The sequence below is a fragment of the Myotis daubentonii genome, chromosome 12 (genome assembly GCF_963259705.1).
Source record: "Myotis daubentonii chromosome 12, mMyoDau2.1, whole genome shotgun sequence".
NCBI lineage: Eukaryota > Metazoa > Chordata > Mammalia > Chiroptera > Vespertilionidae > Myotis > Myotis daubentonii.
This window is the reverse complement of record NC_081851.1, coordinates 26,605,105-26,618,338: the sequence shown is the minus strand read 5'-3', so window position 1 is coordinate 26,618,338 and position 13,234 is coordinate 26,605,105. Positions and strand designations below refer to the sequence as shown.

The 13,234-nt window shown below is 48.6% G+C and overlaps 1 protein-coding gene across 1 annotated transcript; it reads left to right on the top strand.

The window, feature by feature from the left end:
- Positions 1–11,231: 11,231 nt before the first annotated feature.
- Positions 11,232–11,868, top strand: TMSB10 (thymosin beta 10). The gene is made up of 2 exons (XM_059659306.1): positions 11,232–11,368; positions 11,581–11,868. Exons 1-2 carry the CDS (start codon positions 11,269–11,271, stop codon positions 11,613–11,615), a joined length of 135 nt encoding a protein of 44 aa, XP_059515289.1. The 5' UTR covers positions 11,232–11,268; the 3' UTR covers positions 11,616–11,868.
- Positions 11,869–13,234: the final 1,366 nt, after the last annotated feature.

Here is a 13,234-nt window from a genome sequence, read left to right as displayed (position 1 = left end):
GAGATAACTTCTCAGTGAGTCACTAGGTAGGGATGAGTGGTGTTCACCAGATTGATATAGGTTCAGACTCAGTGCTGGTGTGGGTCTGAAGCCACTCAGCGAATACCCCCAGTTATACCAAGTCTAGCTGTCACCCACTGGGTGCTTGCACACCTTTGTGTTGGGGCTGCGTCTCAGGAGTTCATCAGGGTGAGGCCGGCAGAGTTTATCAGGCTCAAGCAGCCCTAATATTTAGCCATGTGAAGGGAGTGTCCAGCTCTAGCCAGGCATGTGGAGGGAAAATGACCCCTGTCCCAGAGCCATGCATTCTGTCCCAGATTATGCCCCGAGGAGACAGAGCTCAGCAGGGTGTGGCTGCCAGGAATAGGGAGTGTGGGGCCAGTAGATCGTCCATGAGGGGGAAGTGCCAGTCAGGCTTTCGGGAAGGTGGGAGTGTGGCCTCCGCCACCCACCGGAGAGCCACACAATTCAGTCTGTCCCAAATTTTGCCCTGACCTCAGCAGGATGGAGCCACTAGCAGTCAGGCGGGGGGTGTGACTAGCAGATCTCCTGTGAAGGGGAAGCATCAGTCTAGTTCACGGGAAAGTGGGGGGAATGGCCCCGCCCCAAAACCACACAACTCAGTCACTGACACCCCTGAGTCTGCCCAGACCTCTAAAATCTGACCAAGGCCGCTGACTCGACAGCAGGGCATTAAGCTCTGCAGGGTGGGGTGAGAGGGAGTCCCGTGGGTGGGGCTGTTGCCTTCCCTCGGGCTGATGCCACATGAAGGGGAGTACCCCACCCAAGAAAGATGGCACCTGCTCTACGGGAGAAGACCTCAGCACAGGGATATTTGTGGGTGATTCTTCAGCTCTCTCCCCAGAGCCATAAACCCTAGACTCTCCTCACATGGCTCTAGCCCTCTCTGCCTTCCCTCCGCAGGAGCCCAGGGTTAATAGCTGCAAATGAGACTTTGTGCATTGGCCCTTTAAGAGAGTGCCTGGTGCCCTGGTCAGTCTGGCTCAGTTGGCTGAGCACCATCCCATGCACTGAAGGGTCACTGGTTTGATTCCTGGTCAGGGCACATGCCCAGGTTGCTGGTTTGATCTCCAGTTGGGGCACATATGGCAAGCTATGAATGGATGTTTCTCTCTTGCATTGATGTTTCTCTCTCCCTTCCTCTCTCTCTAAAATGAATTTAAAAAATGTAAGAGGGCTCCTGTCTACCATCAATAAATCAACAAACAAGTGTTGGCAAGGATGTGGAAAAAAGGGAACCCTTATGTACTGTTGGTGGGAATGCAGATTGGTGCAGCCACTGTGGAAAGCATTATGCAGTTACCTCAAAAAAAATAAAAACAGAACAGACTTATGATCCAGAGATTCCACTTCTGGGAATATACCCAAAGAAACGTGAAACACTAATTCAAAAGAATATAGGCATCCCTATATCCATGGCAGCATTATTTATAATAGCCATGATTTGGAAGCAGCCCAGGTGCCCATCAAAAGATGAGTGGATAAAAAAAAGCTGTGGTACATTTACGCAACAGAATACTACTCGGCTTTAAAAAGAATGAAATCTTACCCTTTTCGACAGCATGGATGGACTTACGCTAAGTGAAATAAGCCAATCAGAGAAAAGTAAACACCATATGGCTTCACTGATATGTGGAATCTAATGAACAAAATAAACTAACTAACAAAATAGACAGACTCCTAGATATAGGAACAGACTGACAACTGTCAGAGGGGAAGGGAGTTGTGGGGCTGGTGAAAAAGGTGAAAGGATTAAGAGGGATAAAACCTCATAGACACTGTCAACAGTATAGTGATTACCAGAGGGAAAGGTGTTGGTAGAAAAGGGTAAAGGGGACAAATGGTGATGGAAGGAGACTTGATTTGGGAGGGGGACACGCAATAAGATATACAGATGATGTATTACAGAGTTGTACACCTGAAACCTGTATAATTTTATTAACCAATGTCACCCCACTAAATTCAATACAAAATAAATAAAAAATTTTAAAAAGAAAAATTGTGTAATCAAATTTTGTACACTTTAAATATAATTACATTTTATGTTTTAATTGTTTAGATCATTACTGTTTAAACATGTTTTGTGAAAATGTTGATAACATAATTACTAATTATGCTTAAGTGAAAAGCAAGAAAATAATTTGTAAAATACACTTCTAATAGTTTATGAATCATGTATATCATTATTTTGTCATTCCTTCAAACATTCCCAGCCCATCAATAGAACACCTAAACCTGCATAATACTTACCAAATACAGTCATCTGTGATATTTTCACTTATACAAAAACCATTTTTTTTCACATTCTTAAAATGCATTATGAAATTGTATTTGTTATGCAGGAGAATAGAATATATTTTATTTAACAGTATGCTAGCTAGTTTTATGACATTAAATATTTAGACATGTGGTATATGAGTCTCCATTTGTACTAGTACTCTTGTCCTGGCCCTGCAAACATTAGAGGAGGAGTTTGTAGTAGCAAACTAAATGTGGATCAATATGGCATTGATTAAATAACATATGATACCTCTATAATAGAACCATATGCAGCCTTTAATAAGCAAAAGCCAAATGGCTTGAAGCCAAATGGCTAAGTTTCAAATCCTATCTCTTCTACTTACTAGATGTGTGACCTTAAGTTATTTAACCTCTCTGTGCCTCAATATCTTCATCTGTAAATAGGGAAATACTAGTACTTTGCTCATAAGACTGTTGTGAGATTGAAGAGTGAATACGTGTAAGGTGCTTAGAACACTGGTGGACATGTAGTAATTGCACATAATAATCGGTATTATTAGGTTCATTATTTGCACTGACATGATACAATCTTCAAGATATAGTAAGAAAAAAGTCCAGTGCAGAGAGTGTAATATGCTATCATTTGTAAAAATGAACTTTTAAAAACGTGTATACATATATACTTGTATCTCATATACGCTTTCACGCACATGTACTTGAAAGACTGCACAAGAAATTGGTAAAAGTGATTGCTTCCAGGGAGAGAATGGGAGATAAGGACTTAGAGGTGGGAGAGAGATTTTTCACTATATGTTCCAGTTACTCTGCTTAGAAAATCACCCCAGAACACTTAGTGGCTTAAAACAACAATCATGTATAAGAGTCATGGTTTCTGTGGGCTGAGGAATCCGGCAGAGCGCCAGAGAAACAGCTCACCCGCTCCATGATGCCTGCGGTCTTGACTCTCTCATTGCTCTTGCTTCATTCAGCCACGATTTTAAGTTGATTTTCCAGGTCTGTGTCCCCCCGCCAGGCTGTATGATCCTTTAGAACAGGAACCACAGCTTACTCATCTCTGTATACCTAACAGGGCAGAGCATGGGCACTCAGAAAAATCTTAGTGAAGGAATGAAGAATGAAGATTGCCTGTCCTACCTGGCTGGTGTGGCCCAGGTTTTGGGCTCAGTCCCCAGTAGGGGGTGTGCAGGAGGCAGCTGACCAGTGATTTTATCTCTCCCTCTCCCTTGCTCTCTCTGAAATCAATAAAAAAAATATATTTTTTTAAAAGAATATATGACCTCATTTTCCCTAGAATCTTTTTGTTATTCATTTCCTAACCCCAGGTACGCCCCCACCTCTTCATCAGCTAAGAGCATGCCATAGAGATTGAAATTGCAAAACCCTAGAGACAAAGCCTTATTTGTTTTTAGGGGGACATACCTTGTATCAGAGTGACTTTGCAAATAATTTTATCAACTTAGAGCACTGGTCCTACAGACTGAATGTTTGTGTGCCCCCACATTCATGTGTTGAGATCCTGCCCCTGAAGGAGATGGTATTAGGAGATGGAACCTTTGGGAGGTGACAAGGTCATAAGGATGGAGCCCTCATGCATGGGATTGGTGCCTCATAAAAGAGACCCAGGAGCTCCCAGCCCTTCCACCAGGTGAGCAGATGGCCATCTATGAACCCGGAAGCAGGTCCTCCCCAGGCAGCTTATCTTGGACTTCCCAGCCCCTGGAGCCAGGAGAGCTAAAATTCTGTTGACAAGCCACTTTGTCTACAGCATTCTGTTATAGTAGCCCAAACGGACTAAGGCCACGAGGGCGGAAAATAAAGGATTGAAGCACATTGCCAAGCATGGATCAGAGAGCTGGCTTCACATTCAGATGAGGAGCAGGCAAAATCCAAGACCTCGGTACTTCCTGTTGAGGTACATACAAGCATGGAAGAGGGAAAAATATTCATTTGAAAAAATACTCCTTTAACACTTAAATGAAAGAAAAGCACAGAAGACCACTACCCTGTCCAAAGACACAAGTAGTAGTAGCTCAACAGCGAACACCAAAATTCCACCAGGGACAGAACTCTCTCTGGGGAAACAGCTCCATGGCTCATAGCAGGAAGGGGAGCCTGGAAGCCTGCTTTCAGCAGGAACCAGGGTAGCAAAAACTAAACAAAACAACAACAAAAACACAAGTGCATTGTTCTGCTGGAGAGAAAGAGGGGAGTTGGTAATTCTCAAATGGAAGAATGAAGTGAGGGTGGAGGGGATCAGAACAAGAAGAGAAGTAGTGAGGTAGCGTGAGTATGGGACATCCTAGAAGCACAGAGGGGAGATCACCCAAGACACTAAAAGGGTTTTGAGGATCAAGGATGTGTCATTAAAAACATACGTTTTCCCACCCTGGTCGGTGTGGTTCAGTTGGTTGGGCAACGTCCCCAATGCACTGAAAGGGTGCTGGTTCAATCCCCAGTCAGGGCACATGCCCGGGTTGTAGGCTCTGTCCCTGGTAGGGAGCATGCAGGAGGCAGACAACCGATATTTCCCTCTCACATGGATGTTTCTCTCTCTCTCTAAAAATCGATTAAAATATGTTTTCCCCTCCTTAACCCATAAGCCTTTGGTAAAAGTGTGCTGCACACACTAGCTTTACATTGATAATTGCTTTGAAGGAAGAAGTCAAGACCAAGGGCTATCCATGTTTGGATATGCATTAATATGGAGACAAAATTCACAAAGAGCAGAAATAACCATAATAACAGAATATTCCTGAAAATTCAGAGAAACCATGGGACTGCATCAAATAGGAGTTGTAATCATTCTTATCTAGATCTTCATCAGACCCCAGAACATTCTGGGTTACACATAAAGTTTCAGAAACATCTGTCTTGTGGCAGTGAAAGGTGAATTTAGAAGTTAAAGGTATGATATCTGAATAACAGATGCTAAGCCACTACAGCCATGTTTGAACTGTTGGTCACAACCAATTAGTGGTTCATGAAAGCAAATTGGAAAGGCACAACCAGTGTTTTTTGTTGTTGTTGTTGTTGTTGTTTTAATGTTCCTATGGATTTTTAGAGAGAAAGGAAGGGAGAAATGTCGCTGAGAAACATCAACATCAATCCTCCCACATACTCCTGGCTGGGACCAAGCCCACAACCCAGGCATGTGCCCTTCCCCCGACCAGAATCAAACAGTGACCTCTCGGTGCATGGGTCAATGCTCAGCCACTGAGCCACACCAGCCGGGTACAGTGTTTTCAATGAAATAATAAAATGGAAAGGAATAATTCAACACCACTAGTCATTAGGAAAATGAATTTAAAACCTTGATGAGATATAGCCCCATGTCTATTATAACAGCTAAAATTAAAAATAGTGATAATACCAAATATTGGTAAGGAAGCTAAGAAACTGGATCTCTTACACATAGCCAGTGGGACTGTAAAATGGCACAGCCACTCTGAAAATCTGCATGGCAGTTATTTATAAAACAAACATAAACTTCCCATATGACCCAGCAATCACTCTCCTGGACAATTACCCCAGAGGATAAAAATGTATGTCCACAGACACCAAAAACAATGTATATAAATGTTCACAGAAGCATTATTTTTAACAACTAAAAGCCAAAAACAGTCAAGATGACCTCCTATAGGTGGTACATTTGTACCATGGAAATACTCAGAAATTAAAATGAATGAACTATTGATACACTCATCAACTTAAACAGATGTCAAGGACATTATGCTGAATGGGGAAAACTAATTTTATTTATTTTTAATATATATTTTTACTGATTTCAGAGAAGGGGAGAGAGATAGGTACATTAACGATGAGAGAGAGTGAGTCATTGATCAGCTGCCTCCTGCATGCCCTACACTAGGGATTGAGCCCACAACCCATGCATGTGCCCTGACTGTGAATTGAACCATGACCTCCTGGTTCATAGGTCGATGCTCAACCACTGAGCCATGCCGGCCAGGCAGAAAACCCAATTTTAGACAAAATTTTAGAGATGGAGTACAGAATAGTGGTTGCCAGGGCTTCTGGGTTGGGGTGAGGTGAGACTCTAAAGGGGTAGCATGAGGAATTTTCTTTGTGGTGATAGAATAGGTCTGTATCTGGATTGTGGTGGTTGCATAACTTTGTACATGTGATAAACTTGCCTAGAACCACACACGCACACACACACACACACACACACGTGCATATGATAATTAGTGAAATCTGGAAACGGTTTATGGATTGCCGCACTGTCAGTCTCCTGGTTTTAACACTGCATTATAGTTATGTAAAATGTCACCATTTAGTACACAGGGGACCTGAGTGTACTTTCTTTGCAACTTCTTAGGAATCCATAATTATTTCAAAAAAATGTTTTAAAAATGAAAATGAATAGAACAAAGAAGGTTTGAGTACATCTCTCAGTGTAAGAGCATTGTTCTGGTGAAACTTGTTTCATTTGTGTACGCGCCTGTAAGCACGGGGTCACAACGTAGAATGTATTTCATGCACTTCTTCAGGGGGAGGAGTGGTTATCAAGGTCAAAAACATTTGAAAACCACCGATTCATAGCCAGCTGGGAGAGTCCATCATCTCTCTATCTTCCGTATCCGGAACACGACCAGGTACCGTGTGGACATTCGATAAACGTTTATTGACTGGGTCTATGTGTGAGGATTATGAAAGGTATTTAGGAACAATCCTCACGTGGGGCCTGAGACCCTGGTTCCACTGGTAACGATTTTCCATCTCATGGTGTTCCCATGGTGTGCTGCTACCTAACAAAACATCCCCAAAACGTAGTGACTTCAAACAACTACAATGTTGATTTGGCTCCTGAATCGGCAAGGTGGCCAGGGACAGCTTTGTGTCTGCTCCACTCAGCGTGAGCTGGGGCAGAGTGAAGTTTCCGAGGCTCACCTGCTTGCACGGTTAGTGGCTGATGCTGGCTGTGGGCTCAGACTTCAGCGGCCTTTCCGTGTAGGTGCTTGGCTTCCTCAGAACGTGGAGGCACCCAGAGAGAGAGAGTCAGGTAGAGCCCTGTGGCCTTTTTATTTTTAATATATTTTTATTGATTTATATATATCAGAGAGGAAGGGAAAGGAAGAGAGAGATAGAAACATCAGTGATGAGAGGGAATCATTGATTGGCTGCCTCCTGCACACCCCCCACTGGGGATGGAGCCCGCAACCCAGGCATGTGCCCTGATTGGAATCGAACCCGGGACCCTTGAGTCCACAGGCCAATGCTCTATCCACTGAGCCAAACCAGCCGGGGCAACCCTGTGGCCTTTTACGACCTGCCCTCATCAACAAAAAGCATAGCTTCTGTCACATTGAATTCACTAGAAGAAAGTCATGACGGACAGTCTGTACTCCAGAAATGGCGGGAAAGAAGAAAAAAGAAAGAAAGAAAAAGAAATGATGGAGGAAGTGTCAAAGAACATTTTGAAACCACTAATAATTGAGACTGATTGTTATTATTACTGGATGAAACTAATAACTTGACCATTGTTCTTTTTGTTATTGTTGAGCTATCATTGACATATAACATTCTATTAGTTTCAGGCGTACAACTTACTGATTCAGTGTTTGCATATGATGAAAAATGTTCACCGCCATAAGTCTAGTTAACATGCATCACCATACATAGCTACAAAGTGTCTTTTCTTTTCTATGACTATTGTTCTGAAGCAGCAAATGCTAAAAGGGCTGCCTGCTTTCTTAGAGATGAGCCACAGAGCTGCCCTGAATGAGAATAAAACGTCTGCAAGTCCACTTAAACCTCCTTTGGGAACCCGGCATGCTTGGTATGGTTGAAATGAGTGTCTCCATAGCTGTATCCAGAAGAAATAGGTTCCTGTTTCCCCGGAAAAGGAAGCTGGAGTTGGAGTTCACCGTGGGTCCAAATTAGAACAATTGAATATTTCCACGCTCAAGCAAAGGTGGTGCCCAGGAAGGTAACACCTAAATAATGGCATGGCATCTGAAAAGGAACCAAGTGCCAGTGAGACCCTCCACAGAGTCAATGTCTCTGGCTGTCTGGCTAGTTTCCTGCTCAGGTTTGGCAGATCCTCCAAGAGTATATCACAGAGGCTGTCCCAGTCCATCCAACCCCACTTTCTCCTACTCGTGGGTGCACAGCTCGACTACATTTCCCAGCATCACTTGTAGTTAGGGGAGACCATGTGACTGAGTCCTGGCCTAAGAGATGAGGGCAGAAGTAATGGGGACTAGTTCCAGGCCTGGAGCATAAAAACTCCAGTGCAGCCCTCCCTCCTGTCTTCTTTTCCCATCCATTGGCTGGATGGAGTAAATTTCCAGGACCTACAGAAGGGTAGAGTGACAAGAGAGAAAGGGCCTGGGTGCCTGAGTCACTACATGGAGGAGACCTGCCTAACCAGAAACACCAGTATATAATGGTGCTGTATGAGCAGGAAATGCTCATTTTATGGCACTGAGCCACTTTGGGGGCTGTTTGTTACAACAGTTTGCCCACCCTGATGGTGACATTGAACTGTTTGTCAGAGAATGTTCATTCCCCTCCCTCTCCCACCATGGGTGGAATATACATGCCCACTCCATTGATGGTGAGTTTGGCCAAGGAGATGTTGACAGACGTGAGGTGACACGACACACTGCAACACTTCTACTCTTGTGCGACACCCTCTTGCTGCTTTGCCATCACCTGGAGACGAACAAGCTCCAGTAAAATCCTGGTCCAGAGGATAAGACACCTGAGGACCAGCAGCTAGGAGCCATGCCCAGCTTGGCCCAACCCAGCAGCAGGTAAATGAGCAAGAGTAAATTATTGTTGTTTTAAGCCTAGTCCTGTGGTAGTTTGTTACACAGCATGACGGGCAATCCTTTATAATAAAATCCTAATATGCAAATTGACCAAATGGCTGATCTGGTCACTATGATGTGCATTGACCACCAGGGGGCAGACGCTCAATGCAGGAGCTGCTCCCTGATGGTTGGTGTGCTCCCCCTGCTCAGCCAGAAGCTGGGCTCACTGCTGGCCAGTGCAGCAGGGGTGGTGGGAGCCTCTCCCGCCTCTGTGGCAGTGCTAAGGGCCCGTGGGGGATCTCTGCCTGCCAGCTAAGGCCTGCTCCCTGAACCCTTAGACACAGTGTTCCCAGCAGCCCCAAGAAGGTACACCAGAGTGGGCCTAAGCCAGCAGGCAGACATCCCCCAAGGGGTCCTGGACTGAGGAACCCCTCCCCCCGCCCCCACCAGTGCTAGAATGTTGTTCACCAGGCTTCCAGTAGTTGAATAAAGTGTGAGTGTGGCCTCCTAACAGTGCATCCATGTAGGCCTGTTCTTGATCTCATGTAAGCTTTGTACCAAAGCTGTTTTACAGATGAAGAAATTAAGGTGCAGGAAAAGACTTGCCATAGGTCACAGTTAGTATACCAAACACATAAGCCTAAATTTATTTCCTCCTGCTCCAAGCACACGGAGGGAACGAGGAAAAGCAGATAAAACCAGGAAGGGACCAGACAGAATTCAGGATGTCTCCCCCAAATGCCACTTGAAAAGAGCTTGGCAACACTCCTTGACGCTTGAAAAAAAGGACAGTTCAGGACCAATGAAACAATGGCCAGCTTCACCCCCTGGGTTGTAAGTTTATGGAATTTAGTACCTAAAGATGTTGCAAGGGCTGAAAATACAACTTTTCTAAGAAAGATTTGAATAATTGCCTTACACCACTCCGAAAAAAAATGGGTTAACAAGAAAAACAAGGCCATTTGTAGGGTTATCTTCAAGGTTAAATGCAAGGAGGAAAACCGCACCCTGACACGGTGTCCCAGCAGCCCCAGAAGGTACACCGCGACCGAGAAGGTACACGGTGAGCGAGCCCTGGGGACAGCCAGCTCCCAGGGCCGCCCTTCAGCGCTTGCAACAATCGTGCATGGAGCCCCCGCCGCCACCCTGCAGGCGCCATCCGGGGGGTGGAAAGGGGGAGGTGGGGGGAAGGGGAGAGAAAGAGACGACGAGGAGACGACAACCGGCCCCCAATCTGAGCCAAGGGCAGTGCAGCATTATCTGTCTCGCCCCCATCCCAAGCCTGTTCATCTCTAGGACCCGCTGCTCGGATTCCTTTAGGGTGAGAGCACGCCAGGGCTGGGCCTCTCGGACGGGAGAAAGGGCGGAGGGGATTTGGTGGGGCAAAGGCAAGAGACGTGGGACTGCACCAGGGTGGGGTGGTGTCTCCTGCAAGCAGGAAATGCGGCAGAGCGCTCGTGCACGCCTGCACACCCACCACACACACACACACACACACACACACACACACACACACACACCCATCCCCGCCCGCCCCCCACGCTCGTTCTGCAGCAAATGTCCCCAGAGGGCAGTGCAGCCCCCAAAGAACCGAGGGCCCAGCGACCACCCTGGCGGCACCAGCGGCCTGCACGGCTGGGGTGCGGGGTGCGAGATGCATGGGGCGCGAGGGGTGCGAGGGGTTCGAGGGGCTGCAGGGGCCGGAAGAGCCGCGCCCAGCCCGGCGGCGGGCAGCCCGCGGAGGGCGCGGCGGGAAGCGGGAGCCCGCGCGGCGCTCGCCCCGACTGCACCGCCCCCGCTGCGGCGGACGAGGGGCGGGGCGGGCGCGGGGTATATAAAGCGAGGGGCGGGCGCCGCTCTTTTGTCTCTTGCTGCAGCGACGCGAGTGGGAGCCGGGGACCGTCTGGGAGCGAAGGCCTAGGTGAGCGCCGCACGGAGCGGGGACCCTCCGGGGTGGGGTCCGAGCCGGGCCCCTGGCCCTGCGCCGGCGCCCAGGCGCCCTTCCCCGACGGGACTCGGGCCGGCCGGCCAGGCTCTGGGGCTGCGGGGAGGGTGCGGGGCGCGCCGGATCCCTGGCCTCGGGGCTGCGGGGAGCGCCCGGCCCGGGCGCCACGTCGAGGGGCGCGGGCGGGGAGCGCGGAGGGCAGCTCCGGCCCGGCGCGGGCTGACCACCCCTGCTTGCCTTGCCCACCAGGGTTGTTTCAAGAAAATGGCAGACAAGCCAGACATGGGGGAAGTCGCCAGCTTCGATAAGGCGAAGCTGAAGAAGACGGAGACGCAGGAGAAGAACACCCTGCCGACCAAAGAGAGTGAGTGCGCCCCGGCCCGGCCCGCGGCCACCGCCCAGCCCCCTCCCCGCGGGCGCCTCCTCCCAGGCGGTCCCGTCCCCGCGCCGTTAACAAAGCGCTGTCTCCCCAGCCCCTTCCCCACCCCACGCCTCGTGGTCCTCGCCCTCCCCAGGTTTGGGGGGTTGCAAGCTGTCGGTCCTCAGCCCCTAGAGCCTGCTCTCTGCTCCCCACAGCCATTGAGCAGGAGAAGCGGAGTGAGATGTCCTAAGAACCGGAGGATTCGCGCCCCGGCGTCTTCGGGACCCCCTTGCGATGTGGAGGAAAAGGCCACCTGCAAGGACACGAGCCACAAACTGCACTGTGAACCCGGACACTCCGCGCCCATGCCATCGACCTGTGTGTGGGTCCCTCGGGGAACCCCCCCTCCCCTCCCCATCGGACTGCCAAATTTTCCGGTTTGCCCTGGGATATTGTTAGAACATTATTTGTATGCTTAATGAAATAAAACACACCTCGTGGCACGGCTGGCGTGGTCTGAGTCTGGGTTGGGTGTGCGTGGGCAGTGCCGCTGCAGCCAAGCCCCGGGCGCGGAAGGAAGTCGCGGTTCCTGCCGCGGGGGAGGGGCTCGCAGGTGGGCTGGCTCGGTGGGACCACTTTTTAATTTTCACTCCACCCGTTTCTCCATCCGATTTCATGAGTATTACCTGCTTAGCTTTTGCTTCTATGCTGCCATCCATGTAAAATGGGACTCCCACTTGATCATTCCTGGAGGCTGTTTTGGGAAGTGATTTTGAGAAGAGCCAGGGTTTGCTTTCTGCAAGGCTCTTGCAGCCCCACTGCTTCCCTCTGGCCTCCTCAACGCTGATTGACATGGGAGAGAGCAGTGATTTGAAGTCTGAAAAGAAAGGGGGGAGGGGGCTAAGTCGGACGCTGGAATCGGGCGAAGTCACAAAGTCTCCCGGAGACTTTCTCTTGGAACCTAAAGAGGAGGCATTAGAACAAAAAGGCGCGGGGTCCAGGCGCTGGAAACATCACAGCTAGAGGAACCAATTCCAGAAAAACAGCAGCTGTAACCGAGTCTAGCTTTACCCCGTCTCACACCCTTTCACAAAAGGGTTAGCCATGAGAGGAAGTGCTGGCTGAGCCACGTCCTGTGCGGTGATCAGCAGGATGGAAATGAGGGAGGGGCCAGCCCGGGCGCACAGCCCCACGAGGTCACACCCTCTGGACCTTTGGAGAAGAGGGGACCACCCCGAAGGGGCCTGGCTGAGGGAAGGGGTAGTGCCTGGGGCTGCAGGGCATACTGGAGCAGGACAAACAGGCTTGTGATTACTGAGGGGGGATTTCTTTTTAAGGAGGGAGGAACGGACAGTATACTTAGTGATTTGTCACACATTTTTGTCTTGACTGCAAGAGGCTGGACACTGGGTAAAGGTAATTCAAAAGAAGTGCAGTCTAAAATCCAGTGGGTGAGACAGGCGGCCACAGGTGTCTGGGGACATGAGGCTGAGGGAGCCACTGCCTGCTTTGCATAAAGAGGTAATTTGACAGGCCTGTGCTTCGGAGGGTAAATGGCGGCCTGGGAGAGATATCAGGAACAGAAACACATTAGGATGCCACTGGGGGAGGGACACTAACCTTTCCTGAGTGTCTGCGGTTGGCCAGGCACTGTGCTAGAAGCTTTAATTCTAAGAAACTCTTATTAAGGCAGTATGGCTATTATCCCATTTTATAGATGGGGAAACTAAGGTTCAAAGAGAGTAGGGATTCGCCCAGCTGGCGTGACTCAGTGGTTGAGCATCAACCTATGAACCAGGAAGTCACAGCTCAATTCCTGGTCAGGTCACATGCCCGGGTTGCGGGCTCCATCCCCAGTGTGGTGCATGT